The sequence below is a fragment of the Ranitomeya imitator genome, chromosome 3, assembly GCF_032444005.1.
Source record: "Ranitomeya imitator isolate aRanImi1 chromosome 3, aRanImi1.pri, whole genome shotgun sequence".
Taxonomy (NCBI): domain Eukaryota; kingdom Metazoa; phylum Chordata; class Amphibia; order Anura; family Dendrobatidae; genus Ranitomeya; species Ranitomeya imitator.
In genome coordinates, this window is record NC_091284.1 from 684,650,582 (window position 1) to 684,668,671 (window position 18,090).

An 18,090-nucleotide genomic window follows, 5' to 3' on the forward strand; every position below is an offset into this window, starting at 1 on the left:
TCCACTGTTATATTTTTGCTTGTTTTAACATATATAATTAATGGGGGGGAGGGGCAGACCAATAATAGGAAACGTACAAAATCTCATTCTGCAAAAATGAACTTGACTGTACAACATTCAGCAACACACGTAAAGTCTGCCCCATAAACTGCTCTCCACACTATATGTTTTCACACTTGCATATTTTAGTCATTGTTTTGTCTTGCTTTTTGTAAGCCAATACCAGGAGTGATGAAACCTACAGAGGGAAACTGTAACAGAAAGATTTTCACCCGCATTAAGTTCCATTAGGCTTACAAACACTGATTTATAAACATTGACCAAGATATTGTAGTATGAAAGTGGAAAGTATTATATGTTCTCAGTGAAGTCACGTCCTCCAGATATGTATGGTGACATTTTTAAAAGGGTTATTCATATTGCAGCCTTTCATGGCTGAGATGGTAATAACTTATGCACTGTCCACAAGGGGTGGGCTATGGAAACAGCATAAGGCTATGTGCACACGTTGCAGATTAGGCTTAGGAATTTCTGGTGCGGATTCTGCCTATCCTGGCAGAAAACGCACATGCGGTTCCACAGCGTTTTTTGTGAGGTTCCGCAGCGTTTTTTGTGCGTTTTTGCTGCGGTTTTCTTGCGGATTTGCTGCGGTTTTTACCCCTGCGGTTTTCTATAATGGAATGGGTACAAAAACGCTGCAGATTCACATTGTACTGTAAATCAATTGCGGATCTGCGGCGTTTCTGCACCGCAAAAAACGCTGCGGATCCGCAGAGAATCCGCAACATGTGCACATACCCTTATACAGCGAGCTTCGCTGCTTCAGTAACTCTGGATTTGCTATACTACTTCTGAGACTTGCATTAATCTATAATGGGAATACTGGAAACAGCGTAGCTCAAGCTCACTCATCAATTTCACAGCCAGATCTGCTTTGGCTTGGGCCTAGATGGAGTTATTACTGATTCATGAAATACTGAGCATGTAATAACTAACCCTTTAACAACAGAAACAATGATGAGCAGCACATGGGTAAAGCAGGTCAGGCCTTATTAGAAATCCATTAAAATATCCATGCAGCGAAAGAGTACAAATGCTTACTGACTGTTAGTCATAGCATATAGACAAAACACAGAAGCAGATGTACTGATCTTTTGGAAACTTCCCTTGTATGTATTTTTAATAGATATCTGAATAATCATTAAAAAAAAGCCTAAACTGCTTTTATCACACATGCTGGGCATATGTTTCTTCTGCTATGAACACACGCCAAAGGCAAGTCAAAGGCACAGTACTTCACAAGCATATAGACTGTGGTGATGTGGTGCTTTTTCTTATACATGAGCTTTTTTTTAACACAGTAGCTACCCATAATTGAAAGAGATAGAAACCATTTTATGTTATTTGTGTCATTATGTAATGTAGCAACGTTTAATAATTGCATGTTTAATAATCAAAAAATATTAAAGATTCTGACCCACAATCGCCCTTAATAATTGGTTTATTGCTATCAGAGATGTGTTGGGACTTGAACAGTAGCATGTAATTACACACCTATAAACACCATCCTAAATTCCATGAGTGCCAATATTTTAGCAAAATTCCCATTCAATGACATGGAGTCCCAGGCACAGAATCTTTAAAACAGGAGTAGCATTTGTTATTTTTACATGCAATAAACATTTATGCCATTTCCAGAGATGCAGACAATGGTCTGGGTGTTTGAAATTAAGAGATGTCTAACACAAAATAGAATTCTTTGCTAGAAAAGGTCGTATCGTTGTGTGATTAGACCTAGCTTAATAGATAAATCTAGAGTGAAATCCAATTTTAAAAGACACACTTACTTACCCAAAGATTTGTGTTTATAATCAAACCAAGTATTATTAAGTATATTAATCAAGTATAATTAAACACATCGTTAACTCATAAAAGTCCTCATAAAGCTGAATTCTCTATGGTGAAAATTTCAGCAAAGGGAAATAGCTAAAAAAAAGACAATATTAAAAAGACAAAAAGCTGAGGGATCTATGGAAACTGGGACAAGCAACATAATGGTTCCAGTGTGACAAAGGGAAGATTGCTATGACTGTTATGATAATTTTGAAAGCATTATACATTTTCCTTTCTGCCCATTAATTGTATTCTGCCTGGAAATCCAGATTTTCATTACGATTTTCAGGGAAAACAATGCCAAACAGAAAGAAATAATAAGTATAAGTTATGATTCTTATAAGATGTCTACAGAATGTTTAGTGTAAAATAATAGAGGTTTTGGCCAAACATTTTCCTCTATCCTCTTAAAAAACAAACAAAAAAAAAGAAAACACAAAAAGAAAACATTTCCTTAAACTAGCAAAAAGTAAAACGCAGTATAAAGAAAATAATTTGTCTGAGATGTACAGCAGCATCAAAGGCACAGTTAGGAAGGTGGGTGGAAAGTTTGATGGGGATGTCTTTTACGGGTAGTTAGATATCAATAGCTGTCAATTAAGGGATGCATTAATATGCAATGTCCACTGAAGTGATACATATTTTTTTTTGACTGGTAAAAATATCCTTTGGGTTAAAGCAATAAACATCCTTCTATGGGATATATGCTATATGAATTGCCCCTGAGTTGTATGGCCCCTTCAAACAACCCCACTTTCTTTGCCTCCATCTCCACTTTAATGAGAAAGTCAAACACATTAACTGTTCCTTTCTGTTTATACCTTAACACAATGCCCACAGCCTGGTAAGAAAAGAAACATCTTTCAAAGTTTAACCCGACTCCCAACACACTTCCCATGACGGATAATACGCTAACTATGCCCAAATTGTGTGCATATGTGATGCTTGTGTGCTGCTATGTAACTGTGCAGTTTTTTATTTATAGGGATTGTGTTTTTAATTCTATAGGCTCGCCCGTTGCTTCTTGTTGGCCTTCAGGCTCAGCGGGCCTTGCTCCTTTAAGGATTGAAAGTCTCTCGGAAAGCCCTCTCATTCTTGGAAAGAGAATGAAGTCGTACACTAGACCTCCAAGTGCTCCACCTATGATGGGACCAACCCAGTAGACCTGTAATAAGTAAGAGGCAATAAACAATTATGCATTTTGAACAGATGTTTTAGTTTGTGCTCAATTTTGAGTAAAATTAACTTCCCATCATTGTTATTTTTACTTATGTATTGCTAATGCAAACTAAATAAATGTCTACACTGTGTTCCAAATTATTATGCAAATTGAATTTAAGTGTCATAAAGATTTATTGTTTTGTTTTTCAAATAAACTTGTGGATGGTATTGTGTCTCAGGGCTCAATAGATAACTGAAATCAATCTTAAACACATGTGATAATTAGTTTTCCAGGTGATTCTAATTAAAGGAAAACTACTTAAAAATGTTGTTCCACATTATTAAGCAGGTTAAAGGTTTCAAACAATATGAGAAATAAAAAAAGATGTCTCTGCTGCTGAAAAGCGTTAAATAGTGCAATGCCTTGGACAAGGTATGAAAAAATTAGATACTTCACAAAAACTTTGTGATCATCATACTGTGAAGAGATTTGTGACTGAAACAGAGCACAGACAGAGTTCATGCAGATAAAGGCATAATGAGGAAGGTTTCTGCCAGACAAATTAATTGGATTAAGAGAGCAGCTGCCAAAATACCATTACAAAGCAGCAAACAGTTATTTGAAGCTGCTGGTGCCTCTGGAGTCCCTCGAACCTCAAGGTGTATGATCCTTCAAAGGCTTGCTGTGGTGCATAAACCTACTATTAGGCCACCCCTAAACAGTGTTCATGAGCAGAAACGGTTGCAGTGGGCCCAGACATACATTAAGACTAATTTTCAAACACTCTTGTTTACTGATGAGTGTCGAGCAACCCTGGATGGTCCAGATGGATGGAGTAGTGGATGGTTGGTGGATGGCCACCATGTTGCAACAAGGCTGCGACGTCAGCAAGGAGGTGGAGAAATCATGTTTTGGGCCAGAATCATGGGGAAACAGCTGGTGGGGCCCTTTAAGGTTCCTGAAGATGTGAAAATGACCTCTGTAAAGTAAATTGCGATTCTGACTGACAACTTTCTTCCATGGTCTAAAAGCAGAAACATGCCTTTAGGAGCAAAATCATCTTCATGCATGACAATGCCCCATCTCATGCTGCAAATAATACCTCTGAGTCATTGGCTGCTATGGGCATAAAAGGAGATAAACTCATGGTGTGGCCACCATCTTCCCCTGACCTCAACCCTATAGAAAACCTTTGGAGTATCATCCAGCACAAGATCTATGAGGGTGGGAGGCAATTCACATCAAAACAGCAGCTCTGGGAAGCAATTCTGACTTCATGCAAAGACGTACAAGCAGAAACTCTCCAAAAACTCAAGAATGCAAGAATTGTGAAGGTGATATCAAAGAAGGGGTCCTATGTTAACATGTAACTTGGCCTGTTAGGATGTTTTGGAGTTAAATAGCTTTTTTTTCAGTGAATGTGACCTGCTAATGCTGCAAATTCCACAAATGACCATTTTCAGTTCTTTAAAACATATCAAATATATAGAAATTCTACTGTGCCTAATAATTTGAAACAGTGCATTTTGACTTTTTATACATTTTGGAGATTATACTGTTATCATTGGGAAGTTTCATCAATAAAATTTGATGTATACTCTAGCGGGTGATGACTTTTATTAGACTGACTGTCATTTGCACCGACCATTTAGGAAAATCCGAGAAAAATGTCATCTGCATAATAATTTGGAACATAGTGGAATCATGTCCTACCCAGTGGTTGGTGAAGTTTCTGGTGAGTACAGCTGGTGCAAATGATCTTGCAGGATTCATACCGGCTCCAGTATAGTAAAGCTGTAAAGACACAAAATTTTAGATAAGAATAGGACCTTTATAAATTACAACCACTTTTCAGTCCAGAATTTAGAGTGCCAATGACAGACTTAGAAGGGCATTAACAGACTTAGAAGGGCATAATGCTTAGTAATAATTTTTATATATCCATTGAAAAGAAAGCGGATAGGCACATACCGTCCCGTGCAACAAAATCCTTTATTGTGGCATCATGATACCAACAGCAGGCGGATAAAACGATGGAGCAAATAAAGACGACGATCATTTCGCGCTTACATTGTGCTTTAACAGGTCAACAGGTTAATAATAATTTTATTTATATAGCACCAACATATCCTGCAGCACTTTACAATTAAGCGGGAACATGTACAGACAATAAAGACATTACCGAATGACACATAATTCAACAGTTACAGGAGGAGTGAGGGTCCTACTCACAAGTATACAATCTATAAGGAAATAGAGGGGACACAATAGGTAGATTATGCTTGTCATGTAGGTCCAGCCATCATTTAATAAATAAAGATTTAAAAAGCTTCATGATTCATCATCAGCCAATATCTGTCTTAGTACAGTTACCAAGTGCCAAGTGCTTTGGGGTGTATGGAGGATGTATAGACAGATTAATAGGAGGGGCCAGATTCTGATGAAAATTTAAGAAGGTGGAAAGGTAAGTCAGATTAGTGAAGTGAGGTGATAGGGTGGTAGACAGGGATGAAGGAAGAGATGTAGGGTACTGTAGCACTGTGAAGAGCTTTGTAGGTGAGAGTGATAAGATTATATTGTATTCTGTAGCGGATGGGTAACCAGTGCAATGACAGACACAGGGTGAAGGCATAGGTATAGTGGATGAACAAAAAAGAAAAATCAACATGTTACAGCACTACCAATGAGTATTACTCAATGTTGGATCAGTACTTTTTGTGGTAAGTTTATTACCAAGTTAATGTTTAACACCCCCTACTATCAGCTGTTTATAGCGGCCATTGCATTAGGGTGAACATTTCTGCCTTTTGATTGTTTATGTTGCTGCATATATCAGAGAGTTGTAAACTTAGTAGCAACACAGCTTGAATTTGCCGACCCTTCAACAGCTGATCGTTGGGGAGTGTTGAGGGTCATAGCCCGCCAACTCGATATTGATAGTCTGTCCTTATCGGTGAACAAGAAATCCTCTTTATCTATGTGGATGCTATGTTATTATTCGCCTCCCAGTATGATAGTGCGATAATGTATGTTAACAGAAGTCAGATATAACAATGTATAATAACAGTTCTAGTACTATAGGCATTGTTCCCCACTTACCCCAAAGAGGTGTCCCAAAGTAAGGGAGAATCCAATAGCCAAAGATACTGAGCCAAGTCGTCCATTCCTCCTCTCATCATAGGTGGCAAAAATACAAAGCACAAACTGCAGGGTGAGAAATATCTCCACTGTCGTCGCCTGACCAAGGCTCACACCTGGATGAAGCTTTATAGAGGGAAATAATAATATGTTAATCTGGCTATAAATCTATCCAGACTTATACATCTATTTCTGCAGTTTAATAACTTTTCATATCTGAATTGGCATCTCTGTTTTAAGCCTCCATCACAGATGCTGTCAGATTTGATGAGAAAAACATTGCCACATGCAGCACTACGCTTTCTATTAAAAGATACAACATGACCACATTAAAAGTTATTGAGGTCAAACTCTGGTGGTATTTGTCTTACAATCTGGATTTACAACTGCTTACTTCCATAGCTGTTTGCTATAATTGTCATAATTACAACGATATGACACTTTTTTTTTTACAAAATCGCTATTATGATTTTGAATATGGATTTTTTTTAATTAACCACAAATACTTCTAATACCAGGTATATGCAACAAATATTAAAATATAAAAATATTAAAAAAGGATCTGTTAAAAAATGTCAGAATGCACACTGCATCCATTATTAAATGAATCTTTTAGACCTGATGAAGCTAGTGTAATTTCAAAGAACTTTTCAGCAGAAGCTAGCGTGTGTGTAAATTAGGAATTTCACTGTTTTGTGGCCATTATCCAGCTTGCTTTTGTGCAGGAGATATTGGGCCATTATATGACTTTTATCCTGCATTTTTCACCAGTTTTCTCCTTTGCAGGCAATGTCTCCTGTTTTCAGTTGTCTCTGGGCTAGTAGCTGGAGACTAGTTTTCTAATACATATCAAACAGAGATTCCTGCTGTCTCTGTGTAGTGTACAGTCAGAAACAGCAGCATCATGAAGGACAAAATACAGTAGAACTGAGTGGTATAGCTGTCATTTCTGCATTGAAGTGAAATAAGTAACTGTAACACCACTTTTGTGTCTCTCATTGTGCTAAATGCTCCTTTCTTCCCTTCCCCCTCTCCTATCTGTAGACTTTAATAGGAGCCATAATATGATACTTCAGCAAGCTGGCAGTCCATCCTGCTTTGGCCAAGACCATTTGAGTTGTCTTGTTTTTCAGAGTGAATGATCATTTGAGATGAGTCTCCCTGATATGATATATTACAAGGTTTCTTAAATATCATATAGTATTACTTTTATGCAAAGTTTGGTGAAATGACGCTGACTGTTTAAAATGAGTACTTTATGAGCGAGAGAGCACAAGTCCAAGTGTATTCATGAGCCAATCTGAGTCTCTGCTCACTGATTGACAACATTTATCTTGTGCAACTTCAGCAGCAGTAAAAGAGGAAGCAGATGAAAATGGGTTTGTTAGCTCATTTCATTAGCTAAGCCAATCCCCTTGTCTGTCTCTTCAACATCTGTGACAGAGAAGAGACTTGGCTTATCTATCAAAATGAAATTGACATTCAGCCCCTTACAACCAGGTCAACGACACAGGAAGGGGAGGAAACTATCCTGTGTTAAAGCGGTTGCAAGGCAAGAAATCGGGCCTGCAAGTCAAGACAAAGAGCTTTTATTATACTCCACTACAGGGAGGTCTGGTTTGATGGGCATTGCTGGTCTTGATCTGACGCTTCCTCTTTTCTTGCGATCACTGTCCTCCTTTCCTGTGATGTGTCTTTCATCATCCACACAGTGGTCAGCATCACACTTCTGCGCAGGCGTACTTTTCTCTGGCTTGTCGAGGGCAGAGCAAAGTACTGCAGTTCACATGGACAGGAAAAGACCAAACAGCGCTGGCACATGGACCCTACAGTGCTTTGCTCTGCCCATGGCAAGGCAGACAGAAGTATGTCTGCGCATGAGCGTGATGGAGGATACTGTGTGGATGATATAGTACGAGTCATCCGTACGAATGAAGGAAAGGATGATAGTGATCATCACAAAAAGAGAGTAGGCGCTGGATCAAGACCTACCCCTTAGATGAATATAACAAAAGGTCTTTTTCTTGTCTTGCAGGCCAGATTAAGGGCAGATATACAGCATATTAGAATGCTATATATGAGGGCTTACAGGTACTGGCCTTACCTTGTGTGGAAAAAACCTGGTGACAGGTTAGCTTTAAACACCAGTTGGAAGTAGAGGTTGCAGCTGGAATAGAGCTGTGTGTATACCAGCCACCCTCATATCATTCATCTTGTGGGTGCAGTGGCACAAGATCATTGTGATAGCTATTAACAATCAAGCTTAGTTAAAGGGGTTAATTTATGTTTATCTTCTGACATATTATTGAGGCGGTTTGATAGTTGGTGCCGCTGATAATTAGGATAAAGATTTTACCAACTCTGATATTCATGGATCTCTGAGCTATGTTTACAACACTCCAATTGAAATTGGTGGAACTGACATTTTTTTTACACTAAAGGTGCACAGTGAATCTCCTCTATAAATGATAAGTTTGTCATTAGATAGATAGAAATGAAAGTATGTAATCATGAATAAATAATACAACAATGGTGGAACATTAAAAAAAATTAAGTTCAGTTCTAAGTAGTATGCAGTATTCCTATTTTTATTACGTTCTCTCTCTTTTCTGGCAAATGTCTGAAATGGAAATGGCTCATTGGGCCCACTACTCATTAAGCAGGTGCTCAATTCTACCTTCATTCCCCAGATTGATCTGTCTAATCAAGGCAAGGCAGCAAGAGAAGCTGAATCTGATGTGGCATATCACATTCAGCTTTCTATCATGGTGAGAACTGTGGAGCAATTCATAACTGTGCAACTCTCTCTCTCCTAGCCTGACATTGTTCTGTTTAATAAGTGAAAGGCAGGAGTTGAAGCTGATTCTGATGTGCACAAAGTGTTTAGCTTCCTGACACTTGTTAGAAGGAGCAGCTGAGCGGATGTGGACAGTAGTGAAGCCAGGCTCCTACCTGCCAACTGCCCTAGTAAAATGCACAAGTGGATGTTAAAAGGAGAGCGTAGTATACCTTGGCGCAATAAAGAGGATCATATTATTTTGAAAATGAAGACAGTGAAGGAGATATGCTGATGAGCTTTGGGCAGTGAGGCAGAAAGGTTAATTAATATGTGAATTAACCGTCGGCTACATGTAATTAAAATTTGTACATAAATTCTAAATTTGTAATTTAGACTTTACCCCCTTTCAGACATTGGGAAATAGTACGTCAATGTCGGACTCCCCCTGTTTGGTGCATGCTCCGATGCTGAGCCCACACCTTCCCGGACACATGACAGCTGATCTATACAGCTGACATGTGCCCGCAACAGCTGTGAGTGGAATTGCGATCCACCTGTGGCTGTTAACTTGAAAAATGCCGCTGTCGATTTCTTTCAATGGCATTTACCTCGCGCTTACCGGACGCGCGTTGCTAATCCCGCCCATCGGTGACCCCCTGACATGGTCGTGGATCACCGATGGGTCGGCATGAAAACCAGAGATTTGAAGTAGACTTCTACGGTTGCCATTGCCGGATTTCTATGAGCGGCGCCCTGTGGTCAGCGTTCATAGCAAGTGAGCATTTCTGCTACACACAAGCAATCTGATCATCGCACTTGTGTAGCAGAAGTGATGGAAGTACTGCAGAGGCTATTGAAGCATGCAAAAAGTTAAAAAAAATGTTTTTAAAAATGTAAAACAATATAAAAGTTCAAATCGCCCCCCTTTCATACCATTCAAAATAAAAAAAATAAAAAAAACAAACATACACATATTTGGTATTGCCATGTTCAGAATCACCTGATCTAGCAATATAAAGAAAGAACCCGATTACTAAGTGGCGCAACAAGAAAAAAATTCAAACCGTCAGTATTAATTTTTGGGGGTCGCCGCTACATTGCAATATAATGCAGTAACGGGTGATCAAAAGATTGTATCTACACCAACATGGTATCAATAAAAACATCAGCTTGGCGCGCAAAAATTAAGCCCTCACCCAGCCCAAGATCATGAAAAATTAAGACGCTACAGGTCTTGGAAAATGGCACAATTTTTTTTTTTTAAACAAATTTTGGATTTTTTTTTCACCACTTAATTAAAAAAGAACCTAGACAGGCAGTTCAGTTTTGGCATTTAGTGAACGGACCCATAGACTTGCAATGGCCCTTTTCATCCATGCTGACGGACAAAATGGTCATATCTCTGTGTGTCTTCCACAGACACATGGCCAGTGAAAAACACTGACATGTGAACACTAGCATAAATTACAATGGGTACATTTTGTATCTGTGAAAAAGAGGATACCACACATACATGCAACATGGCATCTGAATGAGGCCCTAGGCTGCTGAAAACTGTTGCTGAAAATACAGAAGATTGGAGTCTAAAATAGCCCCAATGGCCAGTGCGAGAATTGCAACATTTTTTTTTAGTACAGATCCTAATGTAAAAAAAAATTACCATTAAAAAACAACATTGTAACACAAAATTAATTATTTTCTGATTATACATTTCCTTTAATACATGGCATGAGTCTACTTGCTGCAGCAGTTGCTTATGTACATGCAGCTGACTATATTTCCTAACAATATCAGTTTGTGAATATAAAAGACCAATAGGTGATAAAACCTCATCTTTTACTCCAGCCCATCAAAGTTAGTAACATCACAACTCTAGTTCGTTAACATAAAGTTTTAAACAAACTTTCACACCCTCACAGAAATATTAAGCATCTTGACCTACATTCATTCTCTGAATCCCTCCTCCCTCTCACAGACATAAGTTCCATACACAATGCGGATGACGCTGCTGCTCTATATAACACCACAATAGCTGTAGCTTTGGAATCTGCTGCCCCACTTACACATACCAAAGCTCGCAAAATCAACAGACAGCCCTGGCACACCAGCCTGACCAAAGAACTTAGGCGAGCTTCCAGGGCTGCAGATGGAAAAGATCCCACTCTAACGAGCACTTCATCACATTCAAACAGTCCCTCACTACTTTCAAGACCACACTCGCCACAGCTAAACAAACCTACTTCTCATCTCTCATATCCTCTCTCTCTCACAACCCTAAACAGTTATTCAACACCTTCAATTCTCTCCTCCGTCCCCCAGCACCTCCTCCCTCCCCACTTATCTCTGCTGAAGACTTTGCCTCATTTTTCAAGCAGAAGATTGATAGCATTAGAGACAGTTTTGGTCAACAACCCCCAGAGCTCTTCCTCCCGATTTCCCAGCCCTCCACCTCCAAAACCAACTTCTCCACCATTACAGAAGATCAACTCTCCACTCTACTCTCAAGATCACATCTCACCACCTGTGCACTTGACCCACTCCCATCCCACCTCATCCCAAACCTCACCACAATCTTCATCCCAACCCTAACCCATCTCTTCAACTTATCTCTAACAACTGGTGTTTTCCCCTCAAGCTTTAAACATGTCTCCATCACACCTATCCTCAAAAAGCCCTCTCTTGACCCATCCTCTGTATCTAGCTATCGCCCTATATCACTCCTCCCCTATGCCTCCAAACTACTGGAACAACACATTTACCTTGAACTGTCCTCCCATCTCTCTTCTTGCTCCCTCTTTGACCGCTTACAATCTGGCTTCCGGTCACACCACTCCACTGAAACTGCCCTAACTAAGGTCACCAATGACCTCTTAACCGCCAAGAGCAAGCGACACTACTCTGTCCTCCTCCTCCTCGACCTGTCGGCTGCCTTTGACACAGTGGACCATTCCCTATTATTACAAACCCTCTCATCCCTTGGCATCACAGACTTGGCCCTATCCTGGATCTCATCATACCTAACAGACCGGACATTCAGCGTCTCCCACTCACACACCACCTCCTCACCTCGCCCTCTATCTGTCGGAGTCCCACAAGGTTCAGTCCTTGGGCCCTTGCTCTTCTCCATTTACACCTTTGGCCTGGGACAGCTCATAGAATCTCATGGCTTTCAGTATCACCTCTATGCTGACGACACACAGATCTACATCTCTGGACCAGATATCACCTCCCTTCTAACCAGAATCCCTCAATGTCTGTCCACTATTTCATCCTTCTCCGCTAGATTTCTGAAACTTAACATGGACAAAACAGAATTCATCATCTTTCCCCCATCTCACGCGACCCCCCCCCAACGAACCTATCCATTACAGTAAATGGTTGCCCACTCTCCCCAGTCCCACAAGCTCGCTGCCTCGGGGTAATCCTTGATGCTGATCTCTCCTTCAAACCACATATCCAAGCCCTTTCCACTTCCTGCCGACTTCAACTCAAAAATATTTCACAAATCCGTTCATTCCTCAACCACCAATCTGCAAAAACCCTAGTCCATGCCCTCATCATCTCTCGCCTTGACTACTGCAACCTCCTGCTCTGTGGCCTCCCCTCTAACACTCTCGCACCCCTCCAATCTATTCTAAACTCCGCTGCCCGACTAATCCACCTGTCCCCCCGCTATTCCCCGGCCTCTCCCCTCTGTCAATCCCTTCACTGGCTCCCCATTGCCCAGAGACTCCACTACAAAACCCTAACCATGACGTACAAAGCCATCCACAACCTGTCTCCTCCATACATCTGTGACCTCGTCTCCCGGTACTTACCTACCCGCAACCTCCGATCCTCACAAGATCTCCTACTCTACTCCCCTCTTATCTCCTCTTCCCACAATCGTATACAAGATTTCTCTCGCGTATCCCCCCTACTCTGGAACCCTCTACCACAACACATCAGACTCTCGCCTACCATCGAAACCTTCAAAAAGAACCTGAAGACCCACCTCTTCAGACAAGCCTACAACCTGCAGCTACCACCGATCGACCAAACCGCTGCATGACCATCTCTACCCTCACCTACTGTATTCTCACCCATCCCTTGTAGATTGTGAGCCTTCGCGGGCAGGGTCCTCATTCTTCCTGTACCAGTTATGACTTGTATTGTTTAAGACTATTGTACTTGTTTTCATTATGTATACCCCTCTTCACATGTAAAGGGCCATGGAATAAATGGCGCTATAACAATAAATAATAATAATAAAAGGTATAACGTATTATTTATCCTTTTTTCTGTTGTCTAAACCTGGTTGTGATCCATAGTCCTGCGCATGTTATCTTACGCCAAAAATATGGTGTAGACATTTCTTGCTTAATCTTTCCTTTAATTTATCAATGCTGAATGAATATATCTACATGCGTAAAGGGGTTATCCAAAACTATTTTCTTTTTTCTTACCTACCTAAGAATTTACAAGCAGGTAACTACTGCTCCTGCTGGAGATTCTGTGGCTTCCAGTGATGTCAAGTCGAAAGAGTAGCTGCTTCTCTCTTGATGTGCTCTGTTGACGGGCATAACTGCTAATGTTATGCTGACTGACAGCCGGCTCCCTGCTGCGTATCTGTAGGGACCTGGCCATCAATAAGCATGACGTTGACAGTCATGCTCCATCAAAAGAGCAGCCTGGAAGAGAAAGTGGTGCACTGTTGACGTGAAGTAGCAGGATCGCCGGCTGGAGCCGGCTGTGATTGCTCTGAGGCGGCGCCGAGCAGAAAAAGCAGGTAGTTAGCAACTACATGCCTGTCGGTTCATACCCCCATGAAAAAAATCCATTCAATATTAGGATGTAAGTAACAAATTGACTGATATACACAAACCTATGCACAGTTTGTATCAGTTAAACAGTAGTAAATAAGAGTACAAGGATTGCTGAAAGCTCAAAATATATAAACAGGTAGCATTTTGGAAGTGAAAGCTACAGTACATCAGTAGGTATGAGGAGGCAGTAAGCAGCAATCCAAAGAATAAATTGTACACCTCCAACATTACATTGGATCGTACAAACAGGACTACAAATTCTCAGCCTAGGGTCTATATATATGTAAATCTCAAAAGCTTTAGCATGCCATATTCTCACACTCTGTAATTCTATTTTACAGTTGTATTGTGCAACACCTTTAAAGCTTAACTCAACTTAGTTTTGACTACAAGTATCCTTGACATTTAACTACACCATTCTCCATGTAACACTCATGAGGTGGAGAATTGGATGTCAGGGCTCCTAAATTCTATGACAGAACCAACCTAGCTATAATATATATACAGCCATACTGGTTACCAGATAGTAACCTAGATAGATCCAAAAGCTGCTATTTTGTAAGTTACTTTTTGTTTTGTTTTTACTTAGGATCCACTTCTGTTATATTCCAAACAAGCTTGCTGGAGCCAAGTGTGTATAATATGGCAAACTAGAGGGACACTAAGTACCGTAAATGTAAAATGTTTTGTTTTTGATGTGCAGGTAGGCTTTAAAGCAGATAGATGCCAACATTCAACTCCTGTGCCTCATTCTGTAAGAGATATTGTAGAAGAAACAAAAGTGCCTTTCAAAACATTGCACATGAAAACACTGCAGAAATTAATCACCCTCTGTTAAACCTTTTTTTTTTTTAGAAAAGTATTTACCGTGTTAAGAGCCATGTTGCCACGAATTACTGCAGGAGTAACGCCATACAGAACAGCAGCTCCAGCCACCGCTCCCAGCAGTTGTGCTGCAATGTAAAAAATGGCACGGAAAAGGGACATCTGGGAGCCGATGAGGAAGGCAAAGGTGACAGCTGGGTTAATATGAGCACCGCTAACATGGCCAACAGATTGGACCATAGTGGCCAGAATCAGACCAAATGATAATGCTATAAGCAAAACATTAGCTGGCCCAGCAGTCCACTTTAGAGATGCACCCAAGCCAAAGAAAACATAGAACATGGTAGCAAAGAATTCTGCAAAAACTGCTCTCCAAAAGGAGAAGGAGCGGAATTCCCACATGATGGCAGGTTGAAGGTAAGGAGCAGGGAGAGAGAAAAGGGGCAAGGGCAAATTTACAGAGTTGCTGGGAGATGCCCCAAATTTTTATGGAAGTGTTTCTTTAGAGCAATAGAAAAAAAAAAGTTAACAAAAAATGTAAACCTACAAAGAAAAACTAAACGTTAAAAAAAAAAAAAACAACTCAAAAAGCCACAGACAAAGTAACTGCTCCAAACTCCTAACTGCTGTGGATACTTCCCCCCCAACCTGTTTATAGAGTGGCGGGGGGATTTATAAGGGGCAGAGGCAGTGACATATTTAATCCTTCTATACAGATACTATCCGCCCCCCCGACAGGAGGGGTAATGTCAAAGAGCTGGTGTTTAACTCTTCCCTGTGCACTGTCTCCTCCCTCAGGTTAAAACATAATATAAGGCCACAGCAGGAATTTTTGCTCGGATATTACATTAATCAGTGCTGCTGTTCAGTTGTGCTCAGCAGTGAGATCAGAGCCATTTTTAGGCTTATCTGACATCAATATATTTGCTCATAACCTGTTCATAATATACATGTATTTTGTATTTTACGCACAACACATTTTGATAAAATTAGGGTGGTAAAATTACATCTCTATTTATGAAGAGAAACAGGATAAATGTGTTACACAAAAATGTCTCCTTCTTCAATTTAAGATTCAAAGATATTAGGGAAAATCTGTGTTTTCCTTCAGTCGTGGCTGACAATGGATATTTTTCTAGCATTCATATTAATCCAATGTTTATTCATCGTTAATCATCAACATTTCCCCTATTTTTAAGCTTAATAAAACTTATATCAGTTATGTTACAATTATGTTACTATATCTAGTGAGCCTTTTACCACTAGTGACTTTTCTGTTTATTTTATGCGGAAAATGATGAACAGGACAAGTCTGCCCCAGATTACATATTTGTCTAAACCATATTTGCAAAAATATACATATACGGAGGATATAAGTGAAGGTAATCATATAAAATGGTGCTTGGGGCTCAACTAAAATAAAGGGTGGTTGTTAATATTTACGTTGTCCTTTCTAGCTGGCATCCTCTCCAGCTGATTTTATTGCACTGACAGTTTGTATATCAGCTGAATTTTTCCACTCTGGCTCTGTTCAGTCTGGGGGAGGCATCCTAAATCCACAGCTCCCCTATGGGATTATCCCATGTGCAGTTGGAATTGTTTGCAAAGCGCTGTGCGAGCATCCCTGTGAACAAAAGCACTTGCTGTGTTTGATGTTTCATTCAACTCAGATCCATCTCCCTTTCTGTAAACTGCACTGTCAGCAGAGATCTAAAACATAAATATAAATAAATGCATAGGTGCACGGAGATAAATCATCTATGAAACTATCATTTTGACCCATAATAAAAACAAAACATTGTTAAAAAACCAACTCCAGTTTCCATTAGAGGGAGCTCAAAAACATTTTTATAATTTAATAAGAGTTTGGATAGACACATTTTCAAAGTGATAGCACATCCCAAAACGGGTCACCTAAAACCCATTTTCACTATTATAAATTATTGATAGGATGTAAAATATAAAATATGAGGGTTTATAACATGATCTGATATTTCAGATTAGTTGTCCTCTATAATTAATAATACATGAACTTGTAAATTGATGGTACTGTGATCTTGTCACGAGTGTGTCAGAGGCTGCAGACTGTCGCACTGCATTTAACTGCAGAAGGTCTCACCAGTTTGTTTTGCAGACATCTTCCTGGTCCTTCTGACTCTAGGACCCAGTTGCAACCTTCCTTCTACTCTAATGGATAAACCTGGGACCGGGTGCTTATACTCCCAGCTTGATGGAAGTTGCTGGTGATATTTCCATTTCCTTGTTGAGGCTTGGAGCTATAGCAGTCAGCTATCATCCTCTTTGGTGTTTGGAGGACTTCTGTGTTTCTCTCACTCTATTCAAGTTAAGTGTTCCCCTTGTTCGTCTTTCCTCTTCTGTTTTTGGTTGTAGTGGGGATTGGCTGGTGCCTATACTGTCCTTCCCTATGCAGGGCTTACTGCAAGGGTCAGGCAGGGATTAGGTATCCTGCTCGGCGATAGGTGCAGAGCCTATATAGGGACGTTAGGGCAGACAGTGTGATGTTAGATCTGCCTAGGGGTCTCCACTCCCTCCCTTCCCTAGGGTTGGGTTCCCTTCCCCTTATCTCTTTGTGTTGCACTTAGTCTTTCCTACACTGTGCGTGAAAGGTCATCATGCATTCAATTTCAGAACTATCATTCTCTTTAGTTGCACTCTAAAATGCTGCAAATCTAGTGTGTGAACAAGCACTTAGGGTATGTGCACACCAGGGGTGGACACTGGCAGCCCCCACCATGTCCATCATTGCCTTCTCGCCCACTACCCCATCATTGCCCTTTCCATCACCTCCATCATTGCCTTCTCCCCCACCACCCCCATCATTGCCCTTCCCACCACCTCTATCATTGCTTTCTCCCCCACCACCCCATCATTTCCCATTCCACCACCTCCATCATTTCCCTCTCCACCACCTAAGCACAAACACCTCTCTGCATGTTACACACACACACAGACAAACACATCTCCACCACCTACACACAAACAGTACAGACCAAAAGTTTGGACACATTTTGTCTTTTAACCCCTTCCCGACCTGTGACACAGCGTATGCGTCATGAAAGTCGGTGCCAATCCGACCTGTGACGCATATGCTGTGTCACAGAAAGATCGCGTCCCTGCAGATCCGGTGAAAGGGTTAACTCCCATTTCACCCGATCTGCAGGGACAGGGGGAGTGGTAGTTTAGCCCAGGGGGGGTGGCTTCACCCCCTCGTGGCTATGATCGCTCTGATTGGCTATTGAAAGTGAAACTGCCAATCAGAGCGATTTGTAATATTTCACCTATTATAACTGGTGAAATATTACAATCCAGCCATGGCCGATGCTGCAATATCATCGGCCATGGCTGGAAATACTAGTGTGCCCCCACCCCACCCCACCGATCGCCCCCCCAGCCCCCCGATGTGGCCGGTACACTGCTCCGGCTCCCCTCCGTCCAGTGCTCCGCTCCCCCCCGTGCTCCAATCACCC

At 40.8% G+C, this 18,090-nt stretch overlaps 1 protein-coding gene and 1 long non-coding RNA gene across 2 annotated transcripts in view; one reads left to right on the forward strand and one right to left on the reverse strand.

Annotated features, from left to right (window-relative positions):
* LOC138670798 (uncharacterized) overlaps window positions 1–4,668 on the forward strand; it is a 228,516-nt gene extending 223,848 nt beyond the window's left edge. The window contains exon 4 of the long non-coding RNA XR_011319381.1: window positions 2,902–4,668. This is a non-coding gene — a long non-coding RNA (uncharacterized lncRNA). The remainder of the gene's footprint in view (window positions 1–2,901) is intronic.
* Window positions 1,486–15,246, reverse strand: MIP (major intrinsic protein of lens fiber). The gene is made up of 4 exons (XM_069758447.1): window positions 14,645–15,246; window positions 6,155–6,319; window positions 4,769–4,849; window positions 1,486–3,058 (listed from the first exon to the last, which is right to left on the reverse strand). Exons 1-4 carry the CDS (start codon window positions 15,002–15,004, stop codon window positions 2,873–2,875), a joined length of 792 nt encoding a protein of 263 aa, XP_069614548.1. The 5' UTR covers window positions 15,005–15,246; the 3' UTR covers window positions 1,486–2,872.
* Window positions 15,247–18,090: the final 2,844 nt, after the last annotated feature.

What these genes read in the sequence shown, in the direction of transcription:
- MIP (XM_069758447.1), bottom strand. Translation starts at nt 15,004, where the DNA reads ATGTGGGAATTCCGCTCCTTCTCCTTTTGGAGAGCAGTTTTTGCAGAA. An exon ending in GCAACATGGCTCTTAACACG is followed by an intron (nt 6,320 to 14,644) that starts GTAAATACTTTT and finishes CCCTCTATAAAG; the next exon opens with CTTCATCCAGGTGTGAGCCT. An exon ending in GAAACTTCACCAACCACTGG is followed by an intron (nt 3,059 to 4,768) that starts GTAGGACATGAT and finishes TACTTATTACAG; the next exon opens with GTCTACTGGGTTGGTCCCAT.